Genomic DNA, 19590 nt, shown 5'->3' with positions numbered 1-19590 from the left:
ATAGGCAGATATAATACTGTAGAGTAATTACTCAAAGTTTCACCTTGTTTTATATAACCCCTTCAGTGTAGCTGTACTGTATGTATAGAAATTATTCTCTCTGGGGTAAAGCTAATGCTCCAGCCTAAGATAATGATGCCTAAACAAATCCAATGGCACTCCTGCTGGTAATGGAAAACTCCAGTTGAAAAAAACCCTTTTGACATCAATAAATCAGAGGATCATCTTGTCATATTTAAAGGTTAAAGACATTCAAATATTAATCACGCTTTAAAAAGTACAGTTAAGTAAAGCTACCATACAATGAATGATGTATAGACAAAACAACCCCAGCGAAGTACCCAACCAACAGCCTGCAGAAGCTCTTTGTAAACACACACTGCAAACACTGCATGGTCCTCATCACATATCAGATACTTGCAGAACTGATGTCAAAAGATTTTCAGTACTGCAGGGTTAAAAAAAAAAGAAAGGTCTGCAGGAGCCAAACTATAGCTGAGCTAAAGATTATAGTGTTTACATTGGAATAGATCTTAACAGTCAAAGAATAAATTGTCTGCTTAACACAACAATTATGCCACAAGGTAAAGTGATAGAGCTCATTTTTCCCACAGATTTCAAACACAGAGTGTGAGATGAAAGAAGGGGCAGGAAACCATCTGAAGAGGAAATTCCCCTGAAAACAGTTTTCCTTCAATATGCAGGTTTCTGTGCTGATTTTGATGGAACAGTCCCTCCGCAAAACAGAACTGGTGAAATTTTAACTTAAGTCCAATAAAATAAAAGTTCAGACCATTTGATCCCCCTGTACATAGCATAAAATACAACTTTGACTCCTACTGTGTAAAACAAGGTGGGATTTTACACTAAATACAATACATTTATACAAAGAAATGATTAAGCATGCAGAAATCCCTTAGTCAAAAAATATGCAAGTGGTATTAAAGCTTGGGCCTTCTTCCGCTGCAGGTGCGCATGGACAGTGGGTGCACATGGGCAGTGTTTAATCAATCTCTGCTTGAAGCAGCAGTAGTTGTGTATTCTCTGCACAACATAAACAGATCTCTACAACCTACTGCACTGAGGAAAGAGTTAAAGTTGAAACACTCCCCAGTCACCAAAGCAGTATCTTATGCCTCCTACAATCCTCTACCATCTGCTTCTACTCCCTCAAGAGTATCCCTGCCTCTCTCCCTCTGTTGAAGGCAAACTGAAGGTTAGGCTGCCTGAGCACTTACTGTCAAAAGAAATTTTAGGTATTTGCAAATTACAAAAAAAAAAAAAAGAAAAAAACCTGTGTGTTTTACGTAAAAGAGTGCAACAACTGCATGCTGCTAATAAAAAGCTGTAGGTGGCAAGAACAAAAGCACAAGCACACAAAGCCTAACTGCACTCACAAGTTCCCTGTTCAGTTGTGGAGGAGTGCTACATCTTAACCAATATGAATGCAAACAAATGAAGTACACAAAACTTCAGATCAAATCTCCAGTGTTTAAAGGAGCTTGCTGAAAAATGGATATGGGTGTTTGACCCAGAATTGTACATCTTAGCTGCAGTTATATCATGAAGTTAACTGAGCAGTGTACAAAGTGCATATTTATAGCAAGTATCTTCTACATATTTGCAGCTGAGGCCTCCTTTGTTCATACAGGCATATATAATTTCAACATAGGTACAGCTGCACTAATGCAAACCTTAAGGACAGAAGTGCTCCACTGATGCAAACCAACCATTTCAGCCTGTTGATATGCATAAAGCTGAAATTAACCACGCATGTATATTTTTGCCTGCAGATGTGAAACATCAGTGCAGATAGGATTTGCACTGTGGCATTAACACTGAAAAAAAAAAAGAAGCAACCCCAAAACTTCACTAAATTAGAATTACTATTTATTAGTATTTCTTTTAACCCAGGCTGTTCCAAACTAAATTCCACAAGTGCTTAAGCTACAACACTGTTTAAAAGCAAACAAACAGAAAGACCACTACAGATGTATTCTTTGTAAAATCAAATCCTCATCTCAATGTCTGATTTAAAAATTGCTACAATATTCACCTATGCCCAGAAGCTAGTCCTGGACAATTTCAGTCCAAAAGCAAATAACATTCTAAATTTACGTGCAATCAGGAAAGAGAGCGTTAAAGTTGTTTAAATCCTAAGCATTCATTGACTCTAAAGTTTAAAACTTCCTTGTGCAAAGACACTATGTACAAAAATTTAATGCAGATAGGTTTCCTTTAGTCTATGTTTTATTAGTGAGCAGTAACTATTGGCCATGACTACAAAGCCAATTATTCTTAAGGACCTGTAAAACATCAACAACATGAAGAAAAATGAACACAGCTAAGGCCACATGCAAAGATTTCTCAGGAGAGCATTTCTGAAAGAACACTCAGAGCACAGCAGTCATTAATCTATGGAACTCACTGCTTTAATATTGTATCATAGAAGCAACTACAGCTTAAAGAAGCTGCCTGCTTATCTATACTTCTCGATGTGTTGATTCAGGTCCCTATTTCTGAAATTTCATGCTGAATTGATTGCTATAAATAACTGCACTAACTTTAGCAATGCTAAGTACTGGATGGTAATTCTGAGAGAATAACAGGCTAAGACTGACCTGTAAAATCACCAGTCTCAGAATTCACACATGCACCAAGCCAAAATATCATGACTGTGCTGCCCACCCACCACACTGTCCAGAGACACCTTAAGTAATTATTTCTGGTCACCAAAATCTCCACTGTAAATAGATGCAGCATCTCCTTAAAAAGTACTTTTCCACATTTGTAGCAATTCTAAAGGAAAAATAAAAAATGACCAAAGAACAGGATTAAAAAAACCCCAAAACCAAAAAAACTCAGAGTTCAGAAGAGTTAGTCTCTTCTCTGGATTGGTGGACATATGAGTTATGTAAAGACTAGTTTTAAAAGCATGATTAAAAATTGTCTGATCCTCCGTACTCCATACTTCTAACACTCTTTAGTGTGTCATTACCAACGTAATATACATTATTCTGAGGATTATGCTAATTAGTAGAATGAAGGTAACTGCAGTACTGCACATGAGACACAATAAACACCTGGAAATGGGAGAGAGAAGAAGGGAATATTTTACAGGAAATGGACGGCAAAATTAGCAAAATCTGATGGGTAAAAACAAGTATAGAAACAAACCCAAAGAAGTTCCACTGAAAGACAGAAAAAGAGAGAAATAACAATGAAGGATTTAAAGAAAAATTTTTGGAGTCCTTGCATTATACTAGTTTAAAGATGGAAACACCCAGAAGGGTATGGAAATTGCCATGGACTCTCAAAGCTCTAAATTGAGATGGAAAGTGACTGAGAGGCAGATATAATTATATGATCAGAAAAAAAAAGGAGTAGAGAATGGAGGGGGAAAGGAGAAATCCATGGAAACATATGTGAAATCCAGAATTAAAAAAAGGAAAGAGCAAATATCTTTTAAAAAGGAAAGAGCAAATATCTTCTAAACAGCTGCAGCAAGTCCAAGGAATTACAAAAATAAAGAAGTGTTGGAAACTTAGAAAGAGCAGGAGCAGGGTCATTAAGTGAGACACAAGGCAACAGAGCCATTATACTTCAGACCAAAGGACAGCCTAGCTACCAAGAGAAGTCAGGAGTAAACAGATGTTCTCAAGTTATTAATGAGGATGTAAGTAACTGGAAATTTGATGTTTAGCAATTGAACCAATTGCTTAGCTGTGTTTCTCATTTTTTTCCCCTTTTAATTCTGAGAACTGGAGTAGGAAATAAAGCATAATTTCTTGTGCATACCTTGAGAACTAAATAAAAAGACAGCAAGAGTAGACAAGAAAAGAGGTTGACACATTACAGCAATGCTGGATTTACGAAAGACTTTGTAAGTTATTAACAGGCATCACAGACATGTTTGCAGAAATGCATCATGGGTTATAGAAAAATACTACAGAGAAATATTGTCATTATCTGTAATCATGAATCTAAGAACATGTTTTCAGTCTTTGTATTTTACACATGTATACTCACAACTACATGATTGATTAACATACCCTAAATAAAAAACCAGAGCTACAAACTGCCTGCTTTTGTCACTGATTTCCACATTCAAAGGACACCTGGCTCCTTTTGTTTCTAAGCTAGTTTCAAACAACATGCTTGTGACTCTTTTGCTTCTACCCTACTTGTGACCTCTTTCATCATGCAGTATCTTTGAACCCTTCAAGTAATAGCACTTTTTTCCCCAGCATTTTAATACTGTTTCATTTTTTCCCTGTTATACCTAGGAGGAAGACAAAGTACAACAAACCACAGGATGTGAACCTCTCCCCATTTTCTAATTTATTCATGCATACTGCAAATCTGTGGAGGGAAAGATGTCAAACAAAACATCAGTGTAACAATTCATGCTGCTGTGAGTGGTGATGGCCCTTCCCAGCCAAAAGCACCCCTAACCTTTCATTTAGGCCTAGTGGTGATTATTTTTAGCCAGATAATTTTCAGTCTCTCTTATACCATGAGCACCAGAGCAAGCAAGCTCTGAATTCCTACAGATTGTCTGTTGTGGCTGACTGAGTACGGTATAGAAGTCTTTCCTGGTATTTATAAGGGCCATCTCCTCAAGGAATTCTGTGGAGCTGGATGAGCTTAGACCTGCAATTATCAGTTGAAAGGAGGCACTTGCAGAATCTCTGTCCTCTGTAGAGACATCTGCTTTCAAGAAATGTGTAAGAACTTAACTGCCACTTGTGGACCCCTCTGGCAGATCTAAAAATCAATCTGCTGTTTGAACAATTACTTTGAGGAATGGAGAAAGGGAGTGACACACAGACACAACAAGCTGCAGGAGAACAGGAATGCTACTTATACACACAGCTTTTATATGCAGCAGGAGAAGTACCCCTCTGCTTTTCACACCAACAGTTCCTCAGGCAGAATGATCTGAGTGCTGCAACTCTATAAAGGATGCAAAGCAACAAAAACGAAGGATGTGGCAAGATGTGACATGGGAGGCGAAGGGTGAATTCCCTAAAAGCTCTGAGCACAACTGACATGTTCTGATCCAGGCCAGTACAACACAAACAAACACAGGCGAAGGCAGAAAGCACATCTCAGGCGTTCTCTCATTTAATTTCAGATTAATCACTGAGCTTTTGCATACAAGCTTGGAAACAGGAGAAAGCTCTACTTCATTAACACCCAGGTGGAGATAGTGCTGCATAAGCAAATACCATGCAACTGAAGGAGGTAGAGAATGGAAACAGCTTTTGGCTGCTACCTCAAGTTTCTGGTGCTCACCAAGAGAAAAGGAGACAGAACAATTCCAGGAGCACTTTAAGCTCTGAAAGCAGATAGTACTCTCTAAAGACCCATAAAATATCAGTGTTCTCTAGCACTTTGGAACAATACCTTCTGATTCCAATAGGAATGACAACAAAACAATGACAGTCCAACAGCTTGTGCCAGTTTTGTGTCATCTGAGAACAGTGTGGGTTCAAGAACGCCTGCAAGGCCAAGGATCTGACTCCTACTGTGGTATGGATAGGTTTCAACTGCTCATAAAACCTACGTATTTTGGGAGAGCCCTCATGCTAAAATGAAGTTTCCTGGAGCAGGAGCAATGTGGGCAGCTGGAGGGATCACACAAAAAATGCCTCTTTTCTACTCCTCTGCAGATTACGTTTTCATTAAGGTCTTAGTTGAAGACAGCTTAGGAATCTGGTTTTGTTCTGGTCAGTTCAGTGAATTCAGCTGAGTTTGGAGCTACAGAATAACTCTCACAACTAAAAGGATTTGATTAATCGAACAAGCCAACATATGACTTATGCAGAAAACAGTCTCCACAGACTTCCAGAGCTGGAACTGCTCTAACTTTTAGATTTAGTTCTTCTGAACAGCCTCAGGGAAGCCTGAATGCTTCCCACACCCACTGCTTCTTATGCCAACCAGCTGCTTAGGACTGTGCTGAGGTACTACTCATCTGGCAACTTTCATGGGCAGTAATTAAAAAACCCACAATTTTTACTTTGCAGTCATGATGGAGTTTATATGCTGTATCAGTGCTGAATGCTCAGGTGGATAAATAGGCTTTTGTGTAGGAATACAAATATTACTTTTTCTTCTACTATTTAAGCCTGTTACTCCATATAGCAGTTGTAAATAGTGCTGACCTGACTACACCCTTATTCTCATGTAATAATAATATTAATCCCATGAACTGGTATAGAAGTTCCCCAGCACCTTATCTGTATTACTGGATTCAGGATTATGATCAGCTGTGTGTAAGCAATTTCTAGGGCATTGAGTGGCTCAGACCTAAATAGATTTTATTTTTAATGTAGCAACATAATACAGAGGTAAAATAAACCTCTGCATTATGAAATCAGCTGCTACACTGCAGACAATCTACAGAAATAAGCAATTACCTCATTTACTAATGACCTGTGAGAAACAAACTCCAAATGTATGTTGTTTCTTAGCCACTGTTCCAGAGAGCAACTCAATCTGTTAACTGAGTGCAGTAAATACATAATTAAATTAAATCTCCAACAAGCCTGAGAAAAACGTATTGAAAGCACTCTGCTTGATTACAGGCATTGGTCTGAAGGAACAGACCTATTGATCTGGTCAACTTCAAACTTATCCACTTCACCCAATTTAATCTGAGAAGAACAATAACTAAATTTTAGCTGGATTTCCTTTCTCACTCTCCAGGGAAATAATCTGAAGCGACTCTTGAGTTCAGGTGGCGCACAGAAAATATTTAATAGGTCAAAGAAAACATTTATTTTGTTGCCACTATGGACGTTAAATTAAAAATGCAAATATGGTTTCCAGTGTGACAATTACATAGTGTGGAGACAGGGTCATATGCCATGAACAAAATTCTCTGGTGGGGGCAATGAAGCAGTGGTTCTGCACGTTCAGGATGATATTAAACCATATTTCAGTAAAGTCCTCTGTAGTTGCAAACTAAATGAAAAGAACTGAAAAAACCCACACACAACCCTGCCAGCTGTGCCCAAATATTAAGGTTCTGTGACAATTCAACATTACTGCCTTATCTACTGGATAGGACACCTATCCAATCTGTCCAAGAAGAATTTCCTTAATTAAAGAAGAATGAACATTTAAATTGGCTTGCTACACCAAAGATAGCTCACAGTCTCTACTGAGCAGTTCAAGACTTACCCTCTGCAGGGTCAAAATATAATAGATTTGTGTAGAGGTGCTAAGTCTAAGTCTAGAATAACTGCAGCTGTCTTAACTGGCCTTTTTTCCCTTTACTTTGGATAAAATCCTGAAGTAACTATCCTGGTTTTGAAAGGTATCTCTGAATAATCATACATTTCATTATACATGTTTTATGTATAATAAAACATGTATAATGAAATGTATGATTATTTTGAATAATATTTAATATTTTGAAGCTCCATTTTGATAGTAGTCAGTAGCCTTACTCATTACTGTTTCTTCAGAAGCACAATCCTCTTTTATCTTAGATACCTCACAGTCTAATTTCTGGGCTAATATAGCCACAAGTGGTTTATATTAATCTGTTCTTGCTCCAGTTTCATCCATAAGTTTGGAGAGCCATTACTCCCATTCTTACTTGCCTTCTCCAGTACTTATTAAGAGAAATCAAATTAAGATTTTGTTTTGCTAAGTTGAACAGGACAATCTCTTTTAAGTCCCTTCTCTAAGTACACTGCCCATTTCTCTCACCATCTTCACCATCTTTTTTGGCAATTTAAACTTTGCCTTTTCATGAATAAGAGATAAGAACTACATAAAACGTTCCAGATCAGATCTCACCTCTCTTTATACAGCCTTTCCCATCTCTGCTGGAAAAAACTTCTCCGGTAAATCATAGGACTGAATTTGTCACCAAGTGTCAATGGCTCAGCCACACTGATCCCTGAGGCTACAGTGCCAACTCTGTCCCCTTTTCTTTTTATGAACTGAGGAGCTTTTGGCTGTCAGCAGAAATTCTTGTTACCAACCTTTCAAGCACCTTAACTTGCATTCCATACTTCTCCAAATTTGAATCTTTTTCTAAGCTCAAGGCCACGTATTTTTTTCTTGTTTGATATCCCAATATTGATCTGTATCATCTGTAGTATCAATGTTTGCATTTGTGTAAGCAAATTTCACAAGGATATACTTTTATTCTCTATGTGTTGTCATGTCCACTCCCTCAATTTGGCAATAATTCATCCAGTGCACAAACATCACTGCTGTAGCTCAAGGGGTAGTACTGTTTCTGCTTAAAATAAATGTCACTACAAAATCAGTCCAAAAAGTTCAGGACTGAAATCAAGTTATGGTGTATAATAAAACAAAATTTTACAAAGGAAAAGTTGAAGTGGTCTTGTTTTATATGACAGGAGATTACTATTTTTGCCTCATCACACATACCTTTTTTAGTGTTGGGAGAGGCTAGAGAGTTTTGAAAAGGTTATTTGTGGCTTGATAGCTGAAGACTGGAAATCTCACACAACGCAGAACATATATAAAATGATATAGTCACTGCAGAACAATGTTGTTTTAGAACAGCAAAAAGGGTCAATCCGCTGCTAGTAGGTAAAGAGCAACACTTGCAATTATTTCACCAAGGTACAGTGGTCTGATTTGTCATTCAGACTGAACACAAACTTGAAACTGCCTGTTTTAAAAACAAAAATGCATTGTATCTAGCCTAAACTCTGCAGATTTAACAGATATAAAGTTAACAAATTTTAAAAGTAACAGAGATTGAGGTCACATTCTCTTGGACCTCTCATCTTTGTTTTTTGTGGGTTTGTTTGTTTGTTTGGGTTTTTGTGTGGTTTTTTGTGGGTTTTTTGTTTCTTTGTTTTGTTTTTGTTTGTTTCTTTGTTTTTGTTTGGTTTTTTTTTACTTTGGAATTCACGCAAAGCACAAGGCCTTTCTCTGACCTTACAATATCATAAAATGTAGACAGGGAAGCAGGACGTGGCTGGGACTACTCATTGTTCAGTGTGAGAATTATTACTCACTGACAGGAGTCCTGCTCTTTTTCTTTTTCCTAGTCACAAATTGAATTCTCGTAAAAAACAAAGAAATATCTGTTGTTTACAGGGAAAAAAAGCGCCTCACAGGACAATTCACTAAATGAACATCTGCTTTCTCTATAGTCAAGTTACATACGCTTCCTTGAAAATGAATATCAGGTTTTCTGTTAACAGACGATTTCTGATATGAGGTTATTGTACACATCGGCTGTTTATCACACACTCTTTTTCTAATATGTTCAGTTTTGTCCCAGTTTTGTCATTTGTAGAACCCAGCTTTAAAAATAAAAAGCCTCACAGCCAGTAGAGGAAGTGAGGTTAAAGAGAGGCTTGTTCTGGTGACATAATCACACAGTTTTGGAGGAACAAGAAGCCTTCATCTCTGCAGTAGCCTTACCCTTCTGCGCAGCCTGTCCCTCTCCTCACGGACAGCATTCATGGTGGCCTTGGTCCTGTTGAGCTCCTCCTCTTTGTTGCACAGCATGGCTGTGAGGCTTTCATTCTCTTCTCGTAGGCCAGCGAGCTCCTTCTCCCATCGAGACCTCTCCTCTGACAGGTTTGGGTAAAGGTCACGTCCCAGTACGCCCTCAATCTCTTCTACAGTCTGTGAAAATAAAGTCATCAAAAACAAGAAAGAAGCAAAGATGACTCAGTGGGACTAATGGGTACACAGGACAGAAGTGTGTAACAGGCTGTAACTCTGTATTCTTATATGTACACATGGAGCCCCCCAACACCATTAGTTTCCTTCTTTTGTTTGCTGAGTAATATCAAACAAATATATTATTTTCTTTGACTATTTTATTAAAATGTTTTGTACTGACAAACACTGAAGGAGAAAGATATATGCAAATAAAACATATGTCACATGTGAATGACAGCAATGCCAGTAATTTCATCACAGAACACTTCATAACAACTTAATGACTCCTTGTCATGGGTGAGCCCTGTACTTACTCTGTTTCCCTGCTGAGTAACAGGCAGAAAGTAGCAGCTTGTGAATGTGCATTGCACGGGGCCTTTCTCAGTTCTAGACCAACATCACAAAAGGGCAAAGAAAAGAGTGGGAGGGGATAAAAAGAGGACTCTTCTTTCCCATGTCCCTGAGCTTGTTCTTTCCTTGATGTGACAGCAATACAAAAAAAAGAACTCTGGTCTTAGCTAGGCTTCCATTATATCAGAAGATGTTACAGCCTTTCTAATGCCTGCAAAAGTGCTGCGTTTCTCTGAGACATATAGTGCCATTCAGCACTTCCCGTCCCACCTCCTTGCTCAGGACTGTGCCTTGTAGACACAGTTCAGTACTGGGGACATTCAGCAACTTCCAAACTACATTCACCCACCACCAGCAAGGGAATACTGCCATGGCTAAACTTACTGTCAGACTGGTCATTCAACATACTGAAACACAGCATAACACTCAATGTGTCAGGGAGCAACATGCAGTTCTGAATTTAGTACACAGAGCATGCTGTGCCTATGTTCAAATGGCAAAACCACTCCAAATGTCACTTATAAGCTTTTGAATCTCTCTGAAAGCAGTATGCATAAAAATCATGGTAAGAAATACTGAAAATAAAAGGAATATATGATGTAACTAGCAATGCAGAAAGTTTCATTTCACTGGAAAATCCAAAACCAAGCTACGGCTAAAGCCCATACTTTTACATATAATATGGAAGATAAATCATGCACCAAGGTCAAAAATAGTCTATTTAGTTGTTTTATTCAAAAGTACTTAACTTTTATATTCTGATTGATCCCTTCCAATTCAGCATACTTTAGGATTTTAAATATAACAAAAAATACTGCCTTGTTTATTTCCTTAAATCAGAAGGAACTAAAAGAACCAATTAGAGTACAGCTGAAAATGACAAACCAAGATGGAAACACAATTCCCTTTTTTTTTTTCATTTCTGCAAGAAATTTTCCCAGTGTTTTCAGCACTATCTGACTTAAACATATCAAATCTTATTATTTGTCCATTACAATGACAAGTTGGTTATTTAAGTTCATCAATGCAATAATCTTAAAGAATAAATCTTGGCTACAGCAAGACTCCTTGGTGAGAAGGAAAAGACACTTATACAAAAGCAAAAACATATTTTTAACAACTAGTTTGAAATGCCTCTATAGAGGAAGCAGGGACAAACCTTTCACAGTCAAGCTCAATTTATCCTTTTAAATCATATTTCATGTCTCTCTTCTATAAAACTGCAATACATTTTGAGTCATAATTATAAACTTTCATTGACAGAGCATCTACATCATAATTCTACTTACACAGCTGGTAGCAAGCTGAAACTACTTTTCTAAAAGAGCAATGCCCTGCAACATCTCTGTAAAATGAAAAAGCTGCAGCTCTCCCTTACATTAGCTTCAGTTGGACCTATAGGTCTCAAATTATGACAAGGTAAATTATTTCAACACAGCATGACAATGAGTTCAAGTTCTGAATAAGCAGAGGGCGGTTAATCTTACGTGACGAAAAGCTCTGCAATGGCAGGAGAAATCTCTTCTGATGATGCCAGTTTTATTTTAAACAGTGCCTCTTTGTTGCTGTCTTCTCCTGTCCCTTCTTCCCCCCACACCCCTCTTGAACTTCCCCTGCTGTTTTCTCATCTGCCTAACACAAAGTTCTGCTGCTACCTCCTACCTCCTCATTCCCCATGCTCCTGAGTGTTGCTGTTTTTCCAACTCCTCCCTTTTCCAAGCCTCTTCTCCTCCTCAGAGCACTACTGGAGGTGATAACCCTATAGCAACATCAAAAGAGGATGGACTGCCATGAGGAAGCAGCAGCAGTGGTTTAACACCACAGAGGTATCTTCAGACAGAGAGGCTGCTGCTGTTTTTCACGGCTCCAGTGCTATTGCAGGCTCACACAAGTACAAAGGTCAGGCATTGACAGCATCAGGGTCTGAGAGTCATACTAAGGGCTGCCCTATAATCCTTAACAAAACCAAGGGACCATTCTGCTTCCTTCTGTGCTCCTTCATTTTGCCATGATCAGTATCTTTTTGCTGACTAAACTATTATCACAATTCTCCAGTTTGACGACCAACATGCTACCATCCACCATGGTAAATAAAACATAAAAATTGCACTTGGATATATCTGTTTACATAGACATATCTAAGTGTTGTTTATTTTTTTCAGAGCAGTATCACAGAGCAGTTTTATATGCTGCACAGCAGATAAATTCAGGTATAATTTCAGGGAGCATAGGATTGAATTACAATGCAGTGTTCTGAGCACAGGGCAGGATGCCATATCATGGTAATTCCAGTTTTGTCTCTGACACTGCCATCAGTACTCTCTGCCTTAATTTTTTTACAAGAGGTGTTGTGTTACAGATGTGATATCAGATGAAATCACTAAGTATCAGATTTGAAAGAAGTAAAAGAAGTACTCCTTCACACGGCATAACTCAATGGTAGAATTTATTCCTACCAGAATTTATGATAAATCTCATTTCAAAGTCTTTTCAGCTTTTTGTGTGACAGAAACAATTGATTTAGCTAGGGTCATATGATTTGTATAAAAGAAACACAAAAACCGATTTACCACCAACAGCGTTAGAAGGAACCTACTGACATTTAACCATCAAAGCAGAAGCATTCAACACATTCAGATGCATTAGTCCGCTGGTGAAGAAAAAAGTCAACAGTCAAAGCAAAAGAGAGTCAGAATACTTCACGTTTCCATTCATGATTCCATCCATTTTAAAAACCTCTCAGTTCTTTGTCTGAGGAAGCAGGAAAGGAGAAATGATCTGCTGCCATGGATGGAATGGTAGAGAGGGGCTCTGCGTGTAGGTTTTGCTATATTAAACACATTGGTGACACACTTCCCTAGTGCATAATAAAGCATATCACAGAGACTCCTGTCTTCCTGAAAGGTTAATAATCTTTGCGTGCTATCACTTGCCAAATTCAAGCAATACCAGCCTCTAAAGCACAGGCAGTGGGGAAAAGCTTTCCCCCCAAAACGGCTATGCATGTACAGATCACATGAAGATAAAAAGGCTTGTGTTTTTGACTAGGAAGGAACTGCTAATAGTTAGTTACCATTATAAAAGTGTGACAGTAGTTAATGTGAATCAACAGTAAAAAATGGGATTAAAATAAAAAGCTTGAGAATTGAGGTCTTGGCAGATATTTTGACACTTTGTTGAATCCAACTCCTGCAGACATCTTGATCTCATCTCACATCAGATACCTCTCTGGATCTCACACAGACTGATCTCTACCTGTTTTCCAGGATCCACAGTCTCTCTCTTGGTGAATACTCACTTCTGAAAACAGTTAACCACAAAACTCCAAATACTACTTGGTAACAAAGTATTGATCCTAATCCTCTGAGACACTCAAATAAACTGCTTTAATACTAATGCCAAGAGACCCTCTCTCTCTCTCAAATACACACACATTCTTCAAATTACTATTTTCAACATTTTTTTTTTTTTATTATTTCATTATATTCCTCAGGCTCCACCAGAGACAGAGGGAACTTTTCCCGGAAGTATGCCAAAGAGCTGTCAAAGCCATCTAAAACGGTCACAGTCCACCCCTCTTGAAGAGTAAACTGTCATCTATTTTTTCTTGTATAAATGAGTCACTGACACCTTTCCATTTGACACAAAGAAACTTTTTCAGGTCTTCCCCTGTATATAAGATACTCTATGTCTCCCTGGCTTTCAGGTTCTGAATTGCAATCCCTTTGTTACACGAGCCAGCAGGCAACCCTCTTCTTGTTCTGTTACACGTACAACACAAGCAAGACATACAGGTATCAGCTGAATTACTTGTTCCTGTGTCTGATTTGTCTCATTTGAACTAACATACCACACATGCCTCACGTTAAATTGGCTTTATATTTTAAGACAGCCAAGTGACAACTTAGGCATATGCATTGTGTTTTCAGTTACCAGTCAATGATCACCTGTAGGACCTTGGGCAAGTGACAACCTGTTTCTTGGATAAGCAAACTTGCCTAAGAAAGTAAATTAAGTGCTGAGTGTCCCCATTTCTTTTATCTCTGAAGTGAGCATAAGACAAATACATTTCTGATTTGTGATCAAAAGTATATTAGTAGCTCCTCCCAACCCTTGGAGAACTTGTGTAAAACAGGTGTATTACTACTTACCCAACACTGTGAACTCAAGTTGATTCATGTGAAATACTCTGGCACCTTTGGAAGTGAAGTGTAATTACTACAGAAGTGATCAGGTGTGTCAGGCAACACTGCATTTACAGCCTGATGCTACTATTACCTTAATGGCTAAATCACAGTGTTCGCTGGCAGTAGTGAGCTGTTCAATGTGCCTGTCCACTTCTGCTACTGACAAACTGCAGCTGCTTTTCTTCCGTCCACAGACAACATTTTCCAGACCTGTCAGCACTCTTTGCAGTTCTGAATTCAAGTCACTACAGTTATCTAAAAGAAAACAAGACAAATCAAAACAAATATCACAACAATTAGTGACTCAATGAAAAAACAAACTCTAACCCAAGAAGCGCCTCTTGCAGAATAGCCAGGACTGATATTGTTCAAGGAATGTCCTCGCACTCTGTCACTTTTTCCTCACCAACTGATAGGCTTAAATACCATAACCACACCAAATTAAATAATGAGTTACCTCCCATCTAACAAAACAGTCCCTCTGCTTATCTAAAGTGCTCATTTTTTCTTCAAAAACCCCTCTTGTCTAAAGAACATTTTAAGACATCACATGCTCATATCGTAAGACGTTTCTTTATGTTGTTCTTTTGATCATTCAAAGCCAATTATCCTGATTTTATTACCCTCATAGGTTTCTCTCTGTAAATTCAACTGTTTTTTTCTGTCTGTTACATTCATTGATGTTATGACTTGATGCTTTTCAGAGGAATTTTTGTGGTTGTACTTAGATACTGCCTGACTTAAAAAAATCCTGGTGTTTACATAAATGATCCCTACCCACTATCTAAGAATCTATGTTTTATTTTAGCAGCTATTCCTTCTTCTGCAACTGCAGAATATTCAGTAATCATACCACCACAACTTATTTTTTGTTACGTTCCATACTACAACCATATTAGCAGTTTATACCACAATGCTATTTTAATTATAAAATGCAGCAGATTATCACTTCCTTTCCTGACGTTAGGCTAACCTCTTGTAGTGCCTTAGGCACTGCCATAGCACCCTCCATATGTGAAAACAAGTGGGTCTCTGTACCTTACTGGCTCACTTCATAAATTATTTTCGTTTTTCTTAGGCTCTCCTCTAGTGACAGACAGTGGCAGTTCCTACATGTAGTAGAATTCACCTTTGTGCTGTCTCTCAGATGTGCTATTTAGTATTTCTGGTTTTCTAGGTAAGAGTTTGCAATAGCTACCCACAGCACAGCACACAAGTGGTGCATTATGAGACGGCAGTGCACCCACAGCTCCTATATCCTACTAAAAACAGTGGCATGCACTCTTGCTGGAGAGCGTTATTTCTGTATTACTGCTGCAAGGTGCTTCATGATGGTCAGAATTCCATGGCAGTCTCATAGCTGTGGTTCTCACAGGAGATTAAAGCAGACTCTTGGTGATGGTCCTGTGCAGGGCTAGGAGTTGGACTTGATCCCAAGGGGTCCCTAACTCAGCATGTTCTATGATTCTATGATGCTGTGAAACACAAACCTATTGCTGAACAAAATAAAGGGTTTAGAATGATGTCACAGCACTGTATGAAAAATGTGAAGGGGCAACATACAAAACTGTACTGGAAGTCATATTCACTGGTTCCTGTCTAGCAGCCATCCATCTTTTATGATAATACCAAAAAGTCCTTTATAAATGATAATAACACTCACTTATAAGCAGCATACAGCAAGCAGGATGCTCACTTGCAAAAACCTGTTTTGTTTGCTTGACTTTACTTGTTTCCATAGCATCTTCTATAACAAACATTTTGCACATTTAAGCAACCTTCAGAAGATCTTGTGTACTGGGTTTTGTTACTACAATAACATTTTCCCTATAAAATAATGGTTTGTCATGTGAGAATCCCATTTCTGACAGAAACCAAATCACAAGATCTGCAAGATATACTGGAGAGCATTCATAGTTCTAGCTCTAGGTGTTTTATTGCCTGTAGCAATAGAGCAGCATATCCACATGCATTAGTGTGTCATGAGGCTTTACTGAGTCACTGATGCTCACTCCATTAGGGTACTAAGCAAGTCACACACATGGTTATTATATCATGATTATTTTATCTCTATACACCTATATCTAGAAGGATAAAAATATACTTATTTGTGTATCTATATATGTGTGTGGGTGCGTGTGCATAATTTATTTTCTCAAGAACATAAAAACAGACCCCCCCAAAAAGACAGTATATGTATATAAGGAAAATAGGGAAGAAATGCAAGAATCCCTACAGCACTTGATGTGTACCGTGTTGTACTTATCTCTACAGGAGCTGATCAAGAACATTTTTCCCAGAAAAGTGCTGCTCATTCCTCCATACATGCCCCTTCTCCAGCTACATCCTGTTCTTCTTGTAGTGTGTTATTACCAACAATCCTTGGCTGTTATTATCGATAATCCTTGGTTGGCTCCACATCTATCTAGCCAGCTATGTTTTGAGACATACACATCTTCTAGGCTTCTACACTATATTTAATTTTATTGCCTTGTTTCCCACTGTTAGTCAAAACTTAAACAGACAGCTTGCTGTTAATGTACACAAATCATGGTTCAGTTCCACCCCATGAAGAAAAAAATCAAAGCCCTGATACCAAAATACATGCTAAAAAGTGGATTAGTTTCACTTTTTTGGTCAAAAGAAAATTAAAGGGGAAAAAAAAAGTCCTCATGTCACAATCTGTTCAAGTAGGAACATAACGTGAACATTAACTTTTGAAAGTAAAACAATTAATTTTTTAAGAATATAAAAACTTCTACTAAAATATCTTGACTCCATGCAATATTTTGTTAATACTTTGAATTCTGTTGGTCAGACATTTCACAATTACATAGTACAGTTACAGAACATACTGTTCTATCATACTGTTTCAATAAAGACATTGAAATACAGCGGCTGGTCTTACATTTATAAAGAATATGGTATAAAGAGTAGAAATAGTGTTCTGAACAAAGTTCTGAATAGTGAGGATCACACCAGACTTCTGCTAGTCTACAGCTATGGGTCTCATCAACTGTGCCCAAACACTTAAAACATCATGCTGAAGGTCTAGGATCTGCTCATGCCTATACTGTAAAATGTATGGAGAAATTATTTCTTATGTGGAGGTTCTTCAACTAATCAGTAATTGTGCTTGAATGACAAAATAGACGAAATTCTGAAGGAAAGGTGCTTGCCTTCTTAGTTCTTAATCAGAAAAAAATGAGTTGTCTGGAGGTCCTCCCTCCTTGCACTTTGTTTGAATAGCTCGTGTCAGATGCCTCCTTGTCTAAATCCACTTAGGCAAGCTATGCCTATCCATGCTTTAAAAAGGATGGATAGGCAAAAAAGTGTGGACATCCTCTATACTTAGGCCTTAAAAGGTTCCATTACCCATGCTTTCCCCCCTAACTTTTAATCTGTCTGCAATTCTTTTCTAAAGTTAGACTACTTTACAGGCACATGTAAGGTATGTGAATATCTTTCACCCCTTTCTTCTTTCCCAAAATTCATGAGCTCTCATGAACAATATTCCATTTTAAACTCCATAGCTATTCTACACAGCCAGTGGCCAGCAGGACTAGGCAAGTGTACTGGGCACTGGTAAGGCGGTACCTCAAATCCTGTGTCCCATTCTGGGCCCCTCACTACAAGGACATTGAGGTGCTGGAAAGACAACAGAGCTGGGGAAGGGTCTGGAGCACAAGTCTGATGAGGAGCAGCTGAGGTGGTTTTCCCTGGAGAAAAGGAGGCTCAGGGGGATCTTCTCACTCCCTAAAACTCCCTGAGAAGAGGCTTTAGTGAGGTGGGGGTGGTCTATTTTCTCAAGTAACAAGTGATAGGATGAGAGGAAATGGCCTCAAGCTGGACCAGGGCACGTTTACATTAGATATTAGGAAAAACTTTTTCATGGAGAGGGAACAGACTGCCTAGGGAAGCTGTGGAATTACCATCCCTGGAAGTGTTCAAAAACTGCGTGGATATGGCACTCCCTCGGACATGACTTAATGGTGAATATGGTGGTGGTGTTTGGTTGAAGGTTGGACTTGATGATCTTAGAGGTCTTTTCCAATCTTAATGATTCTATCACCAAGGCACAGAGGTTACGTCACATATAAGTCATGTAGAAATTCAGCATTAGTTGTGATTAGCACATCCCAGATTAATTTAGCTCCTCATCAAATGTTTGGATCTGCATTTCGAAGGCTATATGTTACCCTTCTGCTGTGAGAAGGCATCATGTCTTCACCATGAATCACAACTCACCCATATCTGCAGTGACCATGGTGGACTGATTCTCTGGTACCGAAACGGAATTCTGGTCTGCGCTGCGCGAGTCCTCGTTAACCTCCTGCTGGCTCTGGCTGAGCTCCGACCGCAGTTCTGAGTACTCATCCTCCTCCCTGGGAGACAGAGTAAAGGCAGAAATAAAATCCTCTGAGGAAACATCTTCTGTGACATTTATTTCAGACCTGTCAGCTGAGCCACAGGGTACAATCCACAAAAGTTTTGTTCAGTCAGTAGAGAAGACTTTATACCCTTCTCTGCAAAGTAACTGTGCTATGCCCATAACACCCACTTGCAGCAGCCAGTGCCTGGTTTCCATTTCTTTATTCCCAAGTTCATTATTACTCCAGAGCACTGTAGAAGGAAACAATGGGTGGAACTGAGTGCTAGCAAGGCTGTGTGCAAGGACATACACTGCTCTGCAGCATCTCCCTAACTGACAATTCACACAGATCAGCACAAGTAGATTTGATCCCAAAGTGGATTAGAAATAACTGGTTTTGCTCTCTTTCTCAGTTCAAGGATGTCATCGGCTTGTGTGCAAAGCAAGCATGCACATGCACATAAATGCATATGTGTATCAAAATGCTCTTAGAGACAGGTAGCTTTTTCATTTTCTCTTCCCAAAATAGAGAACAGATAAGTGAGTATTGCACCGAACTGCTGGAGTTAGTGGAAAATAAAAAGCCTTAGTTACCTAGGTTTTAACTTATTTGTCAAGCTGGTTCAACTAAAATAACTGAGGACACAGAATACTTTAGCTAAAGCTAATGAGCTTAAAAAATTAAGGATTTTCCCTTCTGTCTCCACACAAAGAGTTGAAAGCACTGGGAGAGAAGATAAGTAAATGAATAATAGTTTTTCCTGAGAACATTTGTAAACATTTTTTCTTATTGATTTGACTCTGAATTTTTTTTTTACTTTCATAGTGACTGTTTTTACATTAAAGTATCTCTTTTAAACATAAGAAAAACATCAGTTTATCCAGGTGCAGAGCCCCTGTGAAAGAAGAAAAACAGTAATCATTCTGTTTCACATTGAATCACATGAAGAGATTAATTTTGCAGCAGATTCAGCAGAAAAGTGGGAGAATGAAACTGTCTGCATT

At 38.5% G+C, this 19590-nt stretch overlaps 1 protein-coding gene across 5 annotated transcripts in view; it reads right to left on the bottom strand.

Moving 5' to 3' along the window:
• Nucleotides 1-19590, bottom strand: part of MCC (MCC, WNT signaling pathway regulator) — a 184968-nt gene that overhangs the window by 35258 nt on the left and 130120 nt on the right. For all 5 annotated transcript variants that reach the window (XM_027667207.1, XM_027667208.1, XM_027667211.1 and 2 more), the window contains 3 exons: nucleotides 18462-18598; nucleotides 14305-14468; nucleotides 9430-9636 (listed from right to left, as the gene is read on the bottom strand). In XM_027667207.1, coding sequence (XP_027523008.1) covers nucleotides 9430-9636; nucleotides 14305-14468; nucleotides 18462-18598 — 508 coding nt within the window. The remainder of the gene's footprint in view (nucleotides 1-9429; nucleotides 9637-14304; nucleotides 14469-18461; nucleotides 18599-19590) is intronic.

Source organism: Corapipo altera, unplaced genomic scaffold, assembly GCF_003945725.1.
Source record: "Corapipo altera isolate COAL_440 unplaced genomic scaffold, ASM394572v1 60935, whole genome shotgun sequence".
NCBI classification, from domain to species: Eukaryota; Metazoa; Chordata; class Aves; order Passeriformes; family Pipridae; genus Corapipo; species Corapipo altera.
This window is presented reverse-complemented; position numbering and strand designations above follow the sequence as displayed.